The sequence below is a fragment of the Rhinolophus sinicus genome, linkage group LG11 (genome assembly GCF_036562045.2).
Source record: "Rhinolophus sinicus isolate RSC01 linkage group LG11, ASM3656204v1, whole genome shotgun sequence".
Lineage (NCBI taxonomy): Eukaryota > Metazoa > Chordata > Mammalia > Chiroptera > Rhinolophidae > Rhinolophus > Rhinolophus sinicus.
In genome coordinates, this window is record NC_133760.1 from 71,765,402 (window position 1) to 71,785,216 (window position 19,815).

At 39.3% G+C, this 19,815-nt stretch overlaps 1 protein-coding gene across 2 annotated transcripts in view; it reads left to right on the plus strand.

Annotated features, from left to right (window-relative positions):
- CADPS2 (calcium dependent secretion activator 2) overlaps positions 1–19,815 on the plus strand; it is a 471,665-nt gene that overhangs the window by 366,480 nt on the left and 85,370 nt on the right. For both annotated transcript variants that reach the window (XM_074315663.1, XM_074315664.1), the window contains one exon: positions 17,228–17,331. In XM_074315663.1, coding sequence (XP_074171764.1) covers positions 17,228–17,331 — 104 coding nt within the window. The remainder of the gene's footprint in view (positions 1–17,227; positions 17,332–19,815) is intronic.

The window sequence follows — 19,815 nt, forward strand, 5'->3', positions numbered from 1 at the left end:
TATGCTGCCAACACCACACAGTTCTTAGTACTTGGGACAGAGACAGGTTAGTTAGTTTCATTGGAAACAATGGATCAAGAGACAAGTGATCAACCTTTCTAGTCCTAGTTTGCGTATCCCTGTCCAGTTTCGCATGCAGTGTTATAGACGAGTTTGCTTGGGTGGTTTTCAACTCAAATCGTCTGCTAAGAGCTTTGTTTCTGTTGCTTTCCTATGTTTTTCAAGTCTTTTCCAGCATTTGACCCCAGAAAGAGTCAGGAACCAAACACTCAGAGCCAGGAAAAAGGGGAAAGGACATACCTAGGTAGCATGATAACGAAAGTACACTTTAGGAAAAAATTAATTAGAAAACAATATGAGACGGCCAGTCCCTTTTATGATGGCCCACTGTGGTAGCAGCAGTCCCACGCTCTTTAACGAACTTTTTTGAAACCTCTTCTGGCATTTTATCCCCCATAACATTTCTGTTGTTCAAATCGTTTTTATCTGTAGTTTATACTGAAGACGTCCAGGGTTGTTAGTGGCTTTCCCACTGCTGTAGAGGAAATAGGTCGGCCAGCTGGGACCAGAGCCAGGTGAGCAGAACCCCAGCCCACAGAGGCTCCTCTCCTTCCCCTGTGACATAGGAAGGGGTCGCGCTGCCCCTTCATGAAGCGGAGAGAGCACTTTCTGTCCCCTGTGTGCCTCACATCCACCAGATAGAAGCCTTCCCGTCACGCATAGTGAAAATCTGTACCACTGCTCAACTGTACAGCCTGGTGACGCTAGGAAACATGTCTTTTAAAATTTAAATGCTTGCATGGAAAAAAAATCCGTGCAGTCTCAGTAATTGAAGTGGATCGAAGGGAAAGCTAATCTCAATTGCAGACTGTTCTGAAGTAGCAAAGGAGAGGCTTTTAAAACATGCAGTTATATCCCGTTAGTTGTAGTTAGTTGCAAGTTAACAGGGTTATTTAGTAAATGTTTAGGGGGTACTTTTAAAAGTGAGTAAATAAATGACAATATCAATGGCATGTGTAAGAACTCAAATGCTTGATAACACTTGCAGACGGTACTCTCTCGAGCGTCATAATCATTATCCTTGGTTAGTGTGTACTGTAGAGAAGAGTAAAAATCTGCCCAAACGTTGTCGTAATTTTGTCATCTATTGACTGTCTATTGCCGTAGGGGTTTTGTATTTACACTGCTTCAATAGTTCCCTAAACACCTCTACAAAATAGATATTTTACAAAAGAGGTAACTGAGACTTCAGAAGAGGTTAGCAACTTGTACAAGGCTGTGCCGTCGCTATTAAAATCCAACAAACCTGAGATTGCACCCATGTCTCTCAGATACCAGAACCCTAGTCATGCGCTTTGCACTGGCTGCCCTGCCTCCAAGGCTGTCTGATTCAAACCAATGGCATTTTCTGATAAACGTCTCAACCACATCACAAAAGCCAAGGGTTAATATTTGTAGGGCTATTTTTTTTCCAAAAAATAAGGATGTTTATTTAATAATAAGGACAAACCCTTATGTGTCAAGCACTATTCTAAGCACTTCACTTGTATTCCTTACAATAACCCTTTACAATAAATACTATTATTATTATTATCCCTTTTTCAGGAAACTAAAGCAGAGAGGTTATTAGCTACCAGCTGGGCTCTGGGCACATAGTTAGTTAGTGGGAAATTAGACCCTACTATGTACCTGTTATATAATTATAGAAGCTATCTTCTTATTTTTCTATGTCTTCTGCCCTCCCCTTTCTGAGTAAGCCTGTGTAATTAAATATGCACTCAGTTAAAATGCATGGCCGTTCAGAAGGGAGTCTGGAATGGTGCTCTCGCACAGAAATATGACAGAAGCCGTGTATGTAACTTAAAATTTTCTGGTAGTCATATTGAAGAAGTAAAAAGAAACAGGTGACATTAACTTAATGAGAGCTTATTTAACCCAATCTATCCAAAATATTATCATTTCAAAATGTATTCAGTATACAAATGTATTCAGAATTAGTGAGCTACTTTACATTATTTTTGTCATACAATGTCTTTGAAATCCAGTGTGTTTACTCTCACAGGGCCTCTCAGTTACAGGAGCCCCATTGCAAGTACTCATCTGCCACATGTGGCTTGTGGCTGCTGAATTGGACATCAGAGGTCTCTAGTGTGAGGCTCAGAGTTGGACTCCAGCCTCTGCGCCTTTTTATTTCCCCACACACACACCTGACAGTGTCAGGTGTTGAAAGTGATTGCAATCTGCAGCCTCCCCCTAACTCACAGCATCTCACTCACCCTCTTCCCTGCTTTATTTTCCTCTGTAGTGCTTATAACTGTTGTCCTAGAATGTTAGCTCCACAAGGGCGGGGCTTTTGGGTTTTAATGACTGCTAGATCTCCAGTGCCAAGAAAAACGCCCAGTGTATATTTGTGACTCGATAAATATTTACTGAATGAACAAATGAGCGCATGGCACAGAATGATCAGGCTGTGGCAGAGAGAACATCTGTAACCTGGCAGGCTGGCTTACAAAAGGGCATTCGAACCGAACACTGGCTGTTTCACAACGCAGAGCAAAAACTAACTACTTAAAACATAACACGATTGGAAGAATAAACTAGAATTTCAGACCCTTGTTGGTGGGGGAGGGGCGAGGAAGCATTAACTCTGGATCACAGAAGCTAGATCACAGATGCATTAAGAGTACCTAGTAATCTAACCTGTTTCCATTGTTTCTGTAATTCAGGATGGTGATCAGGTTTGACGCAGTTCTCTTCCATCCTTGGAAATCTTCAAATTCTCCATTGGCAGCGCAAACTTGCAGAATAAAGGGATTTTACAAGTTGATAATAGATTAAATGAAACAAATGACCTCTCTCTAATGCCTTCTTCCCTTCCTGGGCACTATTTGCATGTGTTTCATGAGAACAGATCGTTCATTTTAAAAACGTGAAATTTCTAGAAAGCTTTTTTCTTTCTTTTTCTTAATTTTAAGAAATGTTTGAGATTTATACCGTGGCAAAATCAACTGGGTTTCTTCTTTGGTTTAATTTGATCATTAACTGTACTATTTAGGTAATAGTAACATCCTTTTTATTTGTAATCTAGGATTCAAAATAATGCTGAAACTTCGTTTTCCTAACTGTGTTATTTTAATCACATGCCTGTTGATGAAAATTAGCTATTATTTTTAAAGAAGAAACAATTTGTTCTTCAATTCAAGGGATTTCTTGTAGACAACAACAGCAATACATCTAATAGCAGTCCCATCTTTCTCCTGAAATCTACATGTGTTGTGACTTACGATATAAGAAGGGAGACCTATTCCTTAGAGCTCACCTTGACCTGAGATCTTTTGCACAGATTTGGTACCTAGGTTTATTGTGAATCCAGAGCCGTTCGTGGAGGTGGCCTAAACAAAAGGTCGCATGGGATGAGCAGGCAGGCTTTGTGCAGTCAGGCTCTGTCTGGGCCCTCTGGTTGCCAGGCTCCCCCATCTAACTCCCAGTGTTCTCATTTTCAGTCTCAGTTGAACGGGATAGAGACGCTTTCCCAGAGGGCTGGTCTGCTTACTTTCTTTGAGAGAAATTGCAGTGTGGCAGTCCTTACGTCATTAGCATGTGTTTGCCATCGGGGTGGCATTTTAATTTAGCACTCCATTGTCAGAGTGTAGTGATAAATAATAAATAAAATTTGTTCTGCGTAAGGATGTATGTGTATAGAAGAGAGTATATGAAACACTGCGCAGTTAATGAAAATATTTTTCTTTGAGAGTAATGATGTACTAATATTTCTAGGATAACATACTCATAAGTTTTCTCTTGTAAAAGTTTTTTATTTCTTTATAAATTTGATTTAAAATTTCTCTCAGTATTATATGTTACCATGAATTCAGGTTACTAATGACTAAATAATAGATCTGAAAATTTGCATTTCCATAAACACCGACAACACGTTGCAAAAGATAATTTGTGTGTTAAAAAACCAAAAAGTACCCTTACCCTAAAAAGAATACAACAGATAATTTAAAAATTTCTCTCCCGCCTTTTTGTATAGTGTGGCTTAGAGGCAGGACCTTGTCCTGAAAGTAAAACCTTGGTGACAATTTCTGCTTCTGAGTCACTGAATGATTTAGGGACAAATTGAACGATACAATTTCTGGCTCTCAAACAAATTGTCTTTTTCTTTAGAATATTTGAGAACATCATATAAATCTGTAAAAAGTTTTTAGTTTGTAAAGTATGTTTATCTATAGTAAAAACCCATTGCTTGAGCTACATTTATTTAGTGTCTGCGAGCACCTAGATAGGGACCAAATTAAAATTTAGTCTTGCACTATATATAAAGAAAAGCTATGAGTATTTTTCAGATGGTCAGTGAAATATTTCAATTACCTAAGAAGGTAATTTTTTCTGATAGCAGTAAATTACCTCGATTTCCATTATCTAATATGATACAATGGAAATGTTAATTTTAAACTATTTTTATCAACAAGTTTCTATCAATGTATTGAATCAGATGTCTTAACACTACTTTCTTGCCATTCTGTTAGCCTTATTCTATGTAATGTATGCACCAGAAAGTTTTAAGACCATATTCTCTTTTATGTACTCTATAACTGATATGAATTCACTTTCGCCTTTTCCACATCTGTTGTGGAATGAATGAGGATTTCTGGTGTGTTATTTGCTCACCTTTTCTCCCGCCACTTGACTAGCCACTCAACATAACAACCCCACAATAAATAATCTGCTGTCACACCAATTAGTTAGCTCATGACAATGCTTACAGATTAATTCCTATGTATCAGAAGCTGTTTTGGGGGCATAATAAACCGGGTTGCAGGGATCATTGACTAGAAGAGGCAAGTGAAGACTCCATTTGCCTATGCCTAACAGTGCTGTACAGCTCTGTGAGTACCTTCCGTTAGCTTAAAACAAGGAAACACATGGTATGCAGGGTCACAGTGGTTCTTTGCATACACAGGTAACTAACCAAGTGAAAAGTCAGCTGAGGATGCGAGGAGTACCTTGATACCAGCGACAACATGATGGTAATGCTTGGGAAGCTTCCAGGGCCTCTGTACTATACACACAGCTTTAGTGTCCAAAGGAAAGGACGAGGGTTCTGTCAACTCCAGACAAACCATAGGGGCGCTTCAGGACGCTGAGCTCTCTCTATTCTAAAACTGGTTTTGAGTCTGCGTTCCTTTAACATCCTTCCTGTTTTACCTGCATTTAATGCTGAGAAAGCAGTAGGGTATATTACTCCCTATAAAACAGCTGCTGGCAGCGCTGTCGTGCACCCCTCTGGTTTGGGCTTTCTGTCCCTTCTATTGGAACTAACATTGCCAAGAAGGATTTGTCAGCCTCTGCTGAGGTGTCCTGTGACCTAAGCAAGCAGCACCTTCCCTCGATCCAGTCTCTTTGTCAATGAATCATCCCGGCCTTCTCTCCTCTTTTAATGTGATTTTTGTAGGGTGAGATATAATAGATAAGGGCCGTCTCAATCAGGGATGGTCATAGTTAATCCCACATATAGAAATGAAAACATGATTCAATCTTGAACAATGTTCTCTTTCTAAATCAGGCTCTCATAGGAACTAGATCATAAGTTTCGATGACGCCTAACTTAGGATATTTGAGGGCAGACGCTCCTTTCAACTCTGTAAGCATAGTGACCCTCAGCTTTCTAGGTCTGTACCTAAAACGTACTGGCTCCCCATGACTCCTGTTCTCCAGCATCAGGGGATCTGAGGTGTTCCTCACGGCTGACTCTCCCACCTGTGATATTGACCCCAAGTCCACCTACCTCTTCCTGGGTGGATTTTACTCCATCCTGTGTCTCTTTTTTCCTGTGGCTTATACCTCTGTCTTTTTTTTTTAAAAGATACTTCCTTTCCATCTATAGCCATGTTATCACCCTAAAAAATGCCTTACCCTGAGCTATGCATCTCCTTCCAAAGAACAGTGTACGGTCATCTCTCAGTATCTAAAGGGGATCCCCTATAGATACCAAAATCCATGGATTTTCAAGTTCTTTATGTAAAATGGTATAGCATTTGCATATAACCTCCACATATTCTCCCATATACTTTTAATCATCTCTAGATTACTTATAATTCCTAATATAAAGTAAATGCTATTTTACATTCTTATATAAAATTGGTTGGAGTTTTTTGTTTGTTTGTTTGTTTTTGTTTGGGTCTTTTTGGTTTTGTTTTGTTTTTTTTGAGTGCGTGGTGATGAATGCAATGATGAATATAATTTAGCACCACAGTCTTAATTTCATGCTGAGGAAACAACAGTTTTCCCCACCATTACTTTTGCACCATCAGTGTAAATGTCAACAGAATTAAAAAGGCAAACCACCTTAGTATTATGATGAAAATAGTTTTGACCTCACAGACGCCCAAAAGGTCTTGGGGCTTCCATGGACCACACTGAGAAAGCTGGTCCCACCATCAGTCAGCTAGAAAATATAAAGAACAATAAAGTACCTTTCAGAGTAACCACCAAACTATGAGGTATCCAGGAATTAACTTTATCAAAAGCGTGTGTAACTTCCTAGACCTTTATAAAGAAAAATTTGAAATTCAAATAAAGGTCATGGAGAATAATCTGAATAGATATTTAGACCAGTCCATGACTTTAAGATGGATGGTTTCATAGTATAATATACAAGTATAAAACTCTTAAATTAATCTATAAATTCACTGCAGTGTCCATCAGAATTCCAGGGATTTTTTGTTTGTTTATTAAAGTTTATTGGGGTGACAATTGTTAGTAAAGTTACGTAGGTTTCAGGTATACAATTCTGTAATATGTTATCTATATATCACATTGTGTGTTCAGGGTTTTTTTTTTAAAGAACTTGATAAATTTACTTAAAAATTTAAATGGAAGAATAAAGAGTTCTGAATAACTAAGTCAACTTAAAAAGGGGAGAAAGAAAAAACAGAGTGTGGAGACTTGCCTTGCCAGATACTAAAACAAATTACAAGACTATTCATTACCAACGCCCACAGTAAGGCAGACACTCAGAATAGAAAAGTAGAGACGACTTAAAGTCCTCATTTAATATTCTCGATAGGTTCTGCAACTTGAAGCAAAATGACAGATAATGAAACCAGTAGGCTGATTACCATAGGCTGATTGATATAAACAAGAGTTATTTCCTGTGGCATCTCATCAACATTATAACAAAACAACATTGAGCGAAATGAGTTACCTGAGGATCTGCTGTACATACGTGCTTCATCTGTAGTAAAGTGAGACCCACAATTAGTGGGAAAGGATGGGCTGTTTGAGAGATGATGTTAGAAAGATGGACTTACTACATGGAAAAAAATGAGCTGAATTCCTCTCTGATAGAAACACGGTCTCCAGAGAAATGAGAGACCTTAATGCAATGAAGAAACTATCAACCACTATAAATTTAGCATTTCTCTTTATTGTAATTATCCCTGATTAATATTTTACCTTTTCACTTCCTCGATGTTTTTCTAAGTTTGTTTAATACCTATTTCAGATGAAACAACATTGTTTTAGCTTTCTTATAAAATGTAGTATGTTGTTTTTTTATTTGTTAATTCTCTACATAGAATTGTCAGCCAACTACTTATATTTGGAAAAAAAAAAAAATATTTCCCACACTCTGAACTGATGCCGTGAAATCTCCATGAATCAGATTGTTGCACGAGGTAGTGCATCAAGAGTTCTTCATTAAACATATTCCAGATTCCCTGGGATCTGGAAAAACAATCCTATATTTTTCCAAAAGCTTCTCTTTAATGACTATTTGCCTTCTGTAGAAAATTTTAGCATGAACAAAAGCACCTTCTGATAAAACAAAACGTTTTATGTATCATCTCCTTTCCTGTGCTCCTTACTGAGAATCATCCCTCAGCCGGAATCTGTAACACTCTGAGCAGCTCTTGCTAAAATCTTCTCCCCTTCCTCTGAAGATGCAGGGAAATCTCATTACACGTGTTCAGTGCCTGTCCCTTAAAAGGTCTCAGAAAGGATGTCAGCTTACTCAGATCATTTGACAGTGTGTCATGTATTTTTTTTTTTTTTTTTACTTTTGCATGGAATGGGATTCACAGATAAACAGTCTCGAAATAGCAAGCTTTCTTCCTTTCATGAGCAATTCTGCAGAATATATAATTCCCCAACTCCAGAGTTTGAAACCAACTGATGGATGACCCTCTTGTTTATTTACTAACATGTGTCAACAGGTAAACCAAGTGACATACAGCAGTGTGGCTCTGGCAACACCTTGTTAATCTGAGTAGTTTAGATGTATTAAGACGTCTTTTCCAATTGGCCAAAACCAGCGTAATGCAAACTGACAGGTTTCTACCTCTTTATTTCCCAACAGAGTTTGTAAGTACGCAAAGCCTGGACAGTTTGGGAAATTAGGAAGAGTTCGTTACTTGTCAGCCATAATTAAGTGGCCCTACAGCTTTAAGCACTAAATTAAAAGGTCTAATCAAAGCATTTGTAGTACCAGTTTTTATTATTATTATTTCAAGAGGGAAACCTATAAAATACCCCTGAGGCATCTTTGCATGCATACACACATCCACAGTGGCTGGCAGACCAGGATGTTAACACTGTAGAAATATTTAAAATGTCACTAAGCCCAACCCTACCTTCTACATTTGGACTTTATACTTGTCCAACTAGGAGACTTTCTCCAAATCTTAGCACCAAAGATATTACCACTACTATGCATGACTTGTCTGCCCTAATAGATACTGATTATGTATTAAAGGACACAAAGACATACAGACAGACATTAAGATCTTTTGAGTGACTTCTTAGCACCCAGGGCTCTCAATCTTTTCAAATGGTTATCTTTTATATTGTGGTTGCTCTGTCCAGGAATCTTCTCTTTCCAACTCCTTTAGTGTGCCTCCTAGCTGGCAAGCCTCCGGAGTCCCTTTCACCTTCCCTGTTGCCCGCTCCTGAACGACCATCTTCACCCACTGCCTTCTTGGGTCCTACCTTGCATGGCCTCCCTTGTTCAAGGGCACTCTTTCTCCTTAAGAAAGGTATAAGGCCCAAGAGTAGGATGCAATGTATTCAGTGCACAAAGGATGAGGCATGAAATTAAGACGCTATAGACCTTAATTGTGTGATAGTTTAGTGTTAGCCTGGCAGCTATTATAATTGAGATTATTCTGATGGTTTTTAATTTCTGAATCTGGATGATATTGTGGGGAAATGGGTATGATGCAGTAAAATCAAGGAGGAGACTATTTATTAGTTTCAGCAGCTGAATATACCTGTGTGGGAGAGAGAGAGAGAGAGAGAGAGAGAGAGAGAGAGAGAGAGAGAGAGAGAGATCATAGCTAATGACCAGTCTTTAGAAAAGCTCCTGTTAAGCAATTAGTTAGCAAAATCACCTGGAAAAATGTCATGCTGTCATTAGAATCTTACAACAGTTCTGGCCAGAGCCAACCAAAGCCAAGTAAATGTACATGATAGCAAACTTGCTTCTTTCTCGAGTCTTCTAGTCCCTGCAGCCAGCAACCCTGTGACAGTATTTTCTTAGTCCTGTGAGATCTTAGATCTTCCAGCTTCATGTACTTAAGGAGAGCCAGGGCCTCAATAGTTAAAAGGACAAATTTAATAAAACTCAAGCCAAGGGGTCTATATTTCTCCACTCTCACAAATCACGTATCTGTAAAGCCGGTGACAGGTGTTAAACCAAATATTAAATTGTATGTGTGTGAACTAGTAATCTTTTTTCTGTAACTCCATCACCATCACCTCTTATTTTAAGATCTTAAAAGGAGAATATGCCTCCTAAAGAAAGTTTCACAAAGCATCACTGACATTTACCTCCCATATATATCTGTATTTTTATGGCCCATCACTCATGGGTCACCACTGGCTATTGGCTCATGGAGATTGCTCAGTTTGGAGCCAGTCTGGCTGCCAGTGGCCTATACCCAGTGGCATATTCTCCTTTGTTCCACAGCTGACCATTTGCTTAAAAATGAATTTACTGATATGAAAAATAATCCAGGTAAAGTAGTTCATGTGACTGTGACCACAGGACAATTTCAAAGCACTATATTATTAGCATGGTTAATTCCAAAGAGGTATTAACTGGAACTTTTGCTTTAAATAACAGGATCATTAAACGAGTTGGCCCCAAAGGGAGCCTTGGAATTAGGAGGCCACAGACCTATTGTTTTCAAACATCTGTAGCATTAGTATTCTCATGGATTTTGTTTAAATGGCTATAGGCCATAGCATCCCAGTTCAGTTATTTTCATTCATCCAAGGATTGTCCAAATATGTACACCGTCCTATCTGGAATAACATTACAGGAGGTAAAATATGTTTAGATTCTACAGAGAAAAAAAAAAAGCCACCTTTGTTCTAAAATGCACTTTCTATAAAGATGTAGCTGGATTTTAGGTAAAAGAGAAAATAATCTAGTTTAAACAGGTCACCTTTGTTTTTCATAAACATTAGGCGTTCTCACAGTATACTTCCCAGACCCGCATTTCCTGGGAACTTGTTAGAAATGGGAATTCTTGGGCCCCACACACAGGACCTACTAAATATAAAACTGGGACTGGTGCTAAGCAATGTGTGTTTTAACAGGCTCTCTAGGTGATTGTGAGGGCCACAGATCTATATGGAAGATACTCCATTTATTGATCACAGCAATATGAATTCCAACATTCATAGAACCATAATAGCATGTAGGTTGCAGACAGACAAACTAGGAGAGGGAGTCAATGAGACACCATTCTCTTGCATTAGCTGCCTAGGTCAGGTCTTGGGGGTCAGATATTGGATAAATATAATTAGATTGACCCTAACGAGTTGGGGAAGCGGGGTTTAATTTTAGAAACTACCTCTCCCCTAGATTCTGAGGCCGTCTTATTAACCAGAAAGTTATATACTGTTCCCTCTAGGGGACTAAGTGAGAGAGTTCCCCACCCCCCCAGAATCATCTCATCTAGAGACAAGCTCTAAAGAAAGTAGCAGACAGGTTTGGAGGGGAGGGGTGTTTTTGTTTAATGGCAAAGGAAGTATTTGATCTCCTACCCCCTTCCATCTTGGGATGAAAAGGCCCATGACTGTTGCCATCTGGCCCGGATTGGGACGCCCAGCTGCCTACCTGTGTTAGGCTCTGGCACTGTGTTGCTTAGCACAGGTTGCTGGTGGAGAGGTCCAAAAATTTCAGTAAAAACTTAGATTTTCCAACTGACTCAGATCTGACAAGAATTAAGGTTTAAGTGAGGACAGGCTAGAAAGCCAGTAAAAATTCCCTGAGCCAGCCCAAAGGGATTGATGAGTGGAAGAAGGCATCGGACATGGAGACTATCACTCCGATGGAATCTTTTCTGATTTCTAATTCGAACAAAGTGTTTCTGTGCCCCTAGCGGTGTGTGTGTGTGTGTGGGGGGGGGGGGTTGTGAGGGATGTGGTATTTCCTTATATTTCTATGGGGTGCACAAGATGGAGGGTAGCAATCTACTTTGTTGGGTGGGTTGTGAGGACAGGAAATGGAGGGATCCATTCAGTCCACAGAGAGGATGCTTGCAGTCCTTGCCACTGGATGAACTTTGGGGTCCAGGTAGGGGAAATCAGATGCTGTACCCGTGGCCCCACTTGTTCTTTAAAACCTTTCAAGGCAAAGCCTTTCTGCGTGGGTCTCCAGAGCATGTTCCGGTTAAATGCTTTCATGTTTCTAATCTCCCTTCTGCTTCCAAACTGTGGGCCTTCCTGTAACCCCTTTCCCTAGATAGTGGTCATTTTCCCATTTCCTCCCCCTCTTTCTTCCCGGGGTGTGCAATTATCTCCGTAGTCCTTTCTTAAGTCTTAGTAGTTCCTCCCCTCAATTACCTCCTGAATGTCAGGGCTTCTTCTGGTTTATGTTCTTTAGAAGGAGGGAAAAGCAACAGGAGGGGAACTTCTTTTTCTTCAAATGGGAGGAGGAAAAAAGTAGGAGACGTTAACGTTAGACTGCTAGTAGCTTCCTCTGATCTAAAGTTTCTGAACTCAAACACCCACTAAAAGAATAATTTCATTTTGCAGAATCCCATCTGTTATACCTGAGGGAGTTAAAGCCGTCCTAGTGACGTATCTTTGATTCCATTTCTTGCAAGCTAATAACTTTGTTCTTGCATCCTGAGTGCATTCAATTCACTCTGTATCAGAGATTTACTACAAAACTTCCTTATGGTGATGAAAATTGGATGATGTGTAGCTATCGTCTACCTTATAATTTGGTTAGGCAGAGAGATACATATATTCTGTGAAAGCGGAAATATTGTTCATCGTTTTCTAGCCCCTCGTTGTTAGTACAGCACCTTACGTGCAGTACCTGGTTGTTCAATCAAAGTCAGGGCCACACAATCTGGGGATGTGAAAGAACCAAGCAAGAAATCTGAGTACATATACAGAAATTATTTTTTGATGCATCCTAGCTGGTCATCATGACCTAGATGCAAGGGAAAGAAGACAAGGCAATATTGTGATGGGATTATGTCCATCGCCGTTCAACCCAACTCCATCTTGAATTTTGTTTCTTGTTTAGCTGCGTGCGCAGATAGAACCCGTCTGTTACAAGTTAAGGTCAAACACAGTCCTCGTTTCTACATATCCCATAAGGAGAGAGAGGAATTGAAGGGATCTCACTGGTCTTCTCTCCATGTCCTCTTATAACTGTCACCATGAGGTCATTGTGTGTGCACCACCAGGGACTTTGACAGGAAATGGCAGGAAGGGAGGCAGCAGAGGAGAATGTCCTGGAAAGCAGAATTACAGCACAACAGTCAGGCTGTCTTCTTACATCTTTCCACCTCCCTACCTTGCCTCCAGTGAGATCGCTTCCTAACTGTAGAAATATAAGGAAAAGGAGCTGCTTCGAGGAGCCAAGGAGTGTTTTCACAGAAAAGTAAAAATGTTTGAAAATGAAGGAAGCTTATAGCCAAATGAAATGCATTAAAATTCATCAAGAAAACTTGCTACTTTGGGCATATTTGTTTTAAATGTCACTGTTTGAAATGTATTACGACAATCAGCAACTTGGTGTGAATCTTGAAGAACGTAGACGTCTGTAACGCTGTGGAAATGCTACCAAAAGAGTGAAAGTGAACATTTTAAGGAGGAATTCTCAAATATTCACAGCATTCAGAGTTTTAGTGGAGCTATTGATAACCCTGTTATCTAACAGAGTTCTGCCAGTAGAATGCATTAACCTGCTAGGCTGTCACCAAATGGGTGACAGCCCGAGATGGCATACATAGTGTACTTGATAAAAATGCTGTTTATTTAAAGTATTAGAGTGGCCATTATGTTCAAGTGCCAGGTTTTGATCCTGTCAGTAAATTTAATCTAGAAGAATAAAATGTTTTAGACTGTTTTTAAATTTCAGTAGGACGAAGGGTACTGTCAGAGTTTTTACTTGAGGTGGTGTCAAATGTAAAAGCTGGTTTTGACAGAATCTTATGTAAACAGAATTAAGTTTTGAGGTTTCTGTGATTCTTTTCCATTATTGCATACTTGTGGCTAAGGATGTGAGACTTTATGAACTCCTCACACTTTCAGCAACTTCAGAAGTTTCTACTGAATATATTCATACACTCAGTTGTGTGTGTGTTACTCCAGAGAATTGCAAATGAAAAAGAATTCAAGTCATTGTATCATTGCTGCTTGTATAGCATCGTAGGTAAAAGTTCGTCCCGTCTCAGCCAGTATCTGTATTGCCAGCATCTTCTCTCACTGCTCCAAGAGTCTTTTTCCTAATCTGGAAATGAGGGTCACGATTCCCTAATTTATAGAATGGTTGTGAGGATTCAGTAATAACCTTCTAACGTATGTAGGAAAAATAAGTTTCTCTTCTGTGATAAAACAAATTTTGTTGCCTTTTCCTTTCTTTATGAAAAACACATGATACAAACATATATAAATACGTTGAAATAATACAGTCCAATATAGATAAAGCCCACATTTATAGAAAGCATAGAATCTCTCAGCTAGAAGGAATCTTAGAGATTATACAGTTCACTGATAATTTCTTTGGTTTATGAACTACTTTGAGAATCTGAAAGTTATAATCCTTCTCTCTCCAAAAATGCCTCTGTACACAAAAATTAGCATATCATTTTAAGGCATTCCAGGACCCCCTAAAACTTCTTCCTGTGTCCCTGGCTTAAGAATCCTCAATTTAAATCAACACCCTCAATTTAAAGATGGAGAAATTCAAGAATATAAGTGATAGGCTCTTGAGAGTTAAAAATTATTTTGAAAACTCTTTTCCAAAAAATGTCTTTCTTTAATAATTTAAGTATGCAGCATTCATCAGTTATTTGAGCAGTTTTCTCAGACTACAGCTGAATTTTATTGTGGACTTACTGTCTAGTCCACGCTTGGTGTGTTAGTGACATTGGAGCTGTTTGTAATCCGACACAAAGTTAAGTGAAATCATCGGGGTATTGATCTTATTTTTAACATGCTTTTCGTCAAAAATTACAACACTACATTCTCAGTGAACATTCCTTAAGTACCTTTCATGGTTCAAAACCTGTTCAGGATATTGTGAGTAAAAGATATGGAGACCCAGTTCCCAAGCCTGTAATAGAGAACTCAGAGAGAGGAGCAAAACATTCAGGCCCAGAACTGGGAGAAGGTCCCACATTTCAGGTAGCATTAAGGTTGGGTCTTGAATAATGAGTAGGAATTTTCCAAGCAGAAGATCCAGGTATCCTAACTCCCTGTGCATGAAGATTTTACAATTATTGTTATACGTGTATGATAATTAGTCCTAAAATACAGGGGATGGCCCACTGAAGAAGACCCATTCCCTAGTCTCATCAGCCATGCATCATCCTTCTCTGAGCCATGCAGTCTCTAAACCTCAAGGTCACTCTCTGTGTCCTGCAATTTCTAGTCACTCACAAGGACTTTTCTCTCTGCAAAGCATCCCTGCACCTTGCTCTTCTTTTCTGTTCCCACTGCTGTCTTGCCCTAGGTCTCCACATCACTAGGCCTGACCCTCAGGATGCACGTCACACAACCTCACCAACCTTCTTTGTTCTACAAAACCACCAAATACACTTTCCTCAAATCAATTCATTCAAAAGCCCTGCTAAGAACCATTATCCCCAGGTTATCCATGGGATATAGTTATCCAGTCTACTTACTGGCGTACTCCGAGCCTTCCACAGTCTGACCGTGGGCTCATCACCCATCAGATCCCCCAGCCAGGCAAGTACAAGGCAGTAATGATAAGAGCCCACGTTAAGTTCAGGCCTCACCTTCCCCACTTATTATCTATTGCATTTTGATCTCTTCCAAGCTTGTTTCCTTATCTTATTAGTTACATGAATAAAAGAACAAATAACTTAAAGCTATTAGGAAACTTAGTGTGATAACGTGGGCAGTTCCTCCTGCTGTACCTGACACATAACTGGCTCTCAATAAATGGTAACGTATGTCACCATCATCGCCATCACCTTCCTCTGAAATGTATCACATATCTAATACAAACTTTTCTAGAAACGTCTCCTCTTCTTACCCAGGTCATTTGTTACTTCTTTAGGATTTGCTTCATGTCCGTCCTTCTTACCTCCCGGCTGATCCCCCCCAAATTCACCTGCTGCCCGCACTCTCTTCTCATATCTCTTGTGTCATGGCTACGTTTGCTTCACATTGTTTGCAAGGTTTTCTTAAAGGTCTTGTCCAGACTATGATAGCTGGAGCTGCGCCCAACGAAGCAGAGTGTGGGGCAAAGTGCCGAGCCTCCCGACTCCCTCTTTGTTTGAGGATGTTGAGGTTTTCATGAAACAGATGGAAGGTTGGATAGTTGATGTCTGACGATCCTTTTCAGTAGCCAATTTTGGAGTGTGAGTTGTTTAAGATCAGAGACATACCTTATACTCCCTCCTACTTCCCACAGCTAAGGATGGTGTAGGCACACTCAGGGATGTGGTGGTGGGCAGTCTGGTTTTCCTGACGAACTAGTGCACTCTTTGATCACAGTCAATGGCTTTCCGTCCTACAGGGGAATTTAGTGGGATGTGTCCCAGGGTTGGGGGATGGTCACCCCCATGTGCCTCACACTGTGACCTAGAGTCAACTTATAATAAATATTTAATGAGCAAGCACCAACCATAAGCAGTGACCACTACACTATTGTACATCCCTCGGGAACAAATTTAAGAGCAAATGGAAGAGTCTCCTCCAAAATTAAAGCTGAAGTTTTAGGGAGAAATTGACGGAAAAGAGCTATAGCAGAAGACCAAAAACAAAACAAAAAAGTCTCCTTAGGTTGCACATAAAAAGCTCTTTTCTTGAAAATTTGATTTTGCTTCCTTACAACTTCCATACTGGGGCAAAGAGAGAGCCCATGAAGACGTTTATCTTGAATGGCCTTCTTGGAAACTATGCTTCGCATTCAGTGTTGAAACGGTTTAGTTACACAGGGCACCTCTAATTTCTGCCAGTTTGTTGCATTTCTGAAATCAACTACTTTGCCTTCTGTGTTATTGAATTTCCAGTAGCTGAACTTAACCCCATTGCGGCCTGGCCTTTGTAGACCCCTTTGCTTTAATGCTAGAAGAACCTTCAGCTTCAAAGAACGCCTCCCCGCTCCTCCCCAGTTGGAGAGGGCAAGGTGGTGGTGAGCAGGGAAGGAGGGGAGGAAATCAGTTAATTGCAGGCTGTCGGAGTTGTTTTAGGTGACTTTGTACTTCTTGAATTTAAAATCAACATGAACTATAGACATGTCAGGCTGGGAATTTAAATAGCAACAAAAAAGCATGGGTTTTGCAAATGCCAGGAATGACTCATCTGGTGAGAATGGCATTGTATTGGTAATACAATACAGAGAGAAGGAAAAGACTGTGGTATCTGCTCTCTTTGTGTCTCTGACCTTGAGGAGAAGTACAACTTGCTTGTTGCAGAAACTGAGCATCTAATGTGCTGATGCACCTGTTAGTTCTTATATATTAAATGGCAGAGCATTTGCCGTTCCCTGTGATTGCTTTGTGGATGAAATATTTTCTGCAGTCTGGTGAACTGGTTTGCTTTTCTTTTTTCTTTTCGTTCTTTTTTTTTTAAGAATGTATGTGTTTGTATTTCTTGCATCTCTGATTTCTCAAAAACATCCTTTCTCATTCTATTTCAACACCTTTGTCTCCCTAGTCCATCTGAAAATATGTTTGGCTTTTTATTGTTAAGGTAACAGTATTCTGATTTGTTTTTTCTGTAGAGACCATGAACCAGGCGAGTCCGGCTAGAAAGCTGGAGGATGTTCTTCATCTAGCTGAGCTCTGCATAGAAGTCCTACAGCAAAATGAAGAGCATCATGCAGAGGTGATGGCTCGTTTTTTTTTGTTTGTTTGTTTTCACTGTATAATTTAAAAGCTTTATTCCCCCCCATCCCACCCCTCCCCACACACACATATAATTCACAAACGGGTTTCACATTAGTTCAACTGGAAGTTTTTCTCCTATACTTGCCTTTGTCATTGACGATGTCGTTGTTAGGGAAATTGCCTTCTCATCAGGGGAAGGGTAAGATTTAATAGAGATGCTCTGAGCTAATCTGTGACTTATTTTAACAGCCATATAAAGCTACACATAACGCTTTGCCATAGTAGGAACAAAACTAAAGAAGGGGCCTACCCATAGCCTGTGACACACATCTGGCCGTTTACCTATAGAAAACTGAGAACATACGTGCATTGCCTGGGAATACAATTCCTATATATTACAAAGGAATGGTCTATGTATATAATTTAATATCTGTTCTTGACAACAGTCACGCTGTCAGGAACTTGGGGGAGCTCATGGTATCTGCTAAAGATGTACAACCAGAAAGAAGCAAAGCTAGAACACGAACTCCATCTTGTGATGCCAGATCACTTGGGTTCCTAACTAACTAACACACTAAGCCATAACTGTGTTAGTTTAGAAATGTAAGTCAGTCAGTGTGCGAAAGGAAAACTAGTGATCACTGTAAGATAACAAAATCAAATGGAAGACATTCATAACTCTGGTCTATCACTCTTACCATCAAACTCTTCTTTAAGTTTTCACATTGTTCATAGTTTTTAAAAATTCTAATTATATATTGACGTTCACTAAAGATAATAAGTTGTCATTCACCAAGCAAACTGCTTATTCTGAGACTTAAAGGTGTCAGTCTTTCTAGGAGTCAGGAGGGTATTTTTTAAAAGAAAGAGTCTTCTGACTTTGAACTGAGTGGCAGAAATGTGTGGAATTAAATAAATATATTAAATTTCAATGCCCTAACACTGCTTCTAGTCTTGAAGAAGCATATGAAATGAGCAATAATAAAAAAGACCAGATACATAAGAATTTATATAGTATTTATATTCCATGAAGCCTAGTTCTCCAAAATACAAGAAACCAAATGAAGCACATTTGAAGAAATTTTGGGAAAAGTGTATTCATGAAACCTTACTATAGGTAACTAAGATTTATTGTATCTGGTTATAAATATGATCATTCAAAACATCTGCTTTTAGCTCACACTGTGGAATCTAGTTCTTACCTTGCATCTGTCATGTGTGAAGTTGTTATGGATATTTTATTTTAAACTGAAGAAACAGCTGCTTCAATAATTTGAAATGAATTCCCAGGAGGATCTTTTCTAGGCTAGTACTACTGCTGTGTTACAATGAAAATGATTATATGATAAAATATATGTACACGATGTCTTTGTCTGTTATTAAAAGGCATCATCATCAGAGTATTAGACCTTTTTGAATTAAAAAAAAATTCCGATTGGATATCTAAGTGCAGTATATGTCACCTAAACAGGTGAACTATTCCCATCCATTTCACAAAAATCACATTTAGTTTTCCTGCACTAATAAAAATAATGACTTGCTTGTATTTTAAATGTAATTAATGTTATGTACTCCACACGATCACTAAATGCTAGTTAAAATATAATGTACCCAAACACGATTAAAATGGAAATGTTACTTATTTTCTGATCCACAAAAATGCAGTTGACTTTATTCAACAGAGATAATCATAACTCCTAAATATCACTCTGTGCTGAAATATAGAACTATTATAACAACCTCTTTTTCAAGTGCTTTGTAACACTGTGACATTTTTCCATTCCGCGATGCTTCCAAATTCTTGGAATCCCTCAGGGAAGAGAGGTATGTAAAATTGTTTCCACTATTTTTCTGCCATGGAATGACTTTTCATGAAGATAAGAGTCCTCTTTGATTATAGTTCGTGTTAAAGCCAACCAGGTTCCTATCCTTTGAATGAAAGACTATTTCTTTGAATAAGAGAATCTTGATTGTAGTGTGTTTGTGAATATGTTTTCTTAGCTATTGCACGCATAGTTACTGCTGGCCATCTAAGTGAAAGCCAGCTGAGAGGGTTTTAATGTTTTGGTTTTATTTTTTACTTGCTTGCTTGTTTACCTTTTTCTTTCTTTAGAAGATCCAACTTGTTCTCTGAACAGTGTTGGGGAGTAAATTGGTCTGATTCCAAAGTCATTTGCAGAGTGAATTGGTGGACTGCACTCTGCACTGATCTGTGTTTTGCTGGATGTTCGAGCCCGAGGTTCTTTACTCCGTGAACGATCACCCAGCTAAGCCCCCTTGGGGGAGGTTAATGTTTCTGCCTCACAGAGACCTTCAAGTGGCTCACGTGTCAACTTCTTTTATTTTCATTCTGCTTCTCTCCACAGTGGCAGTTTACTTGACAGGGCTAAGAGGTTGTTTCTGTCCGTCAGCAATTTCTCAGTGAAGCAGGTTTCCCGTCCTTCAGATCTTGGGCAGTAACTTACTTTCAAAGCCGTCCTCC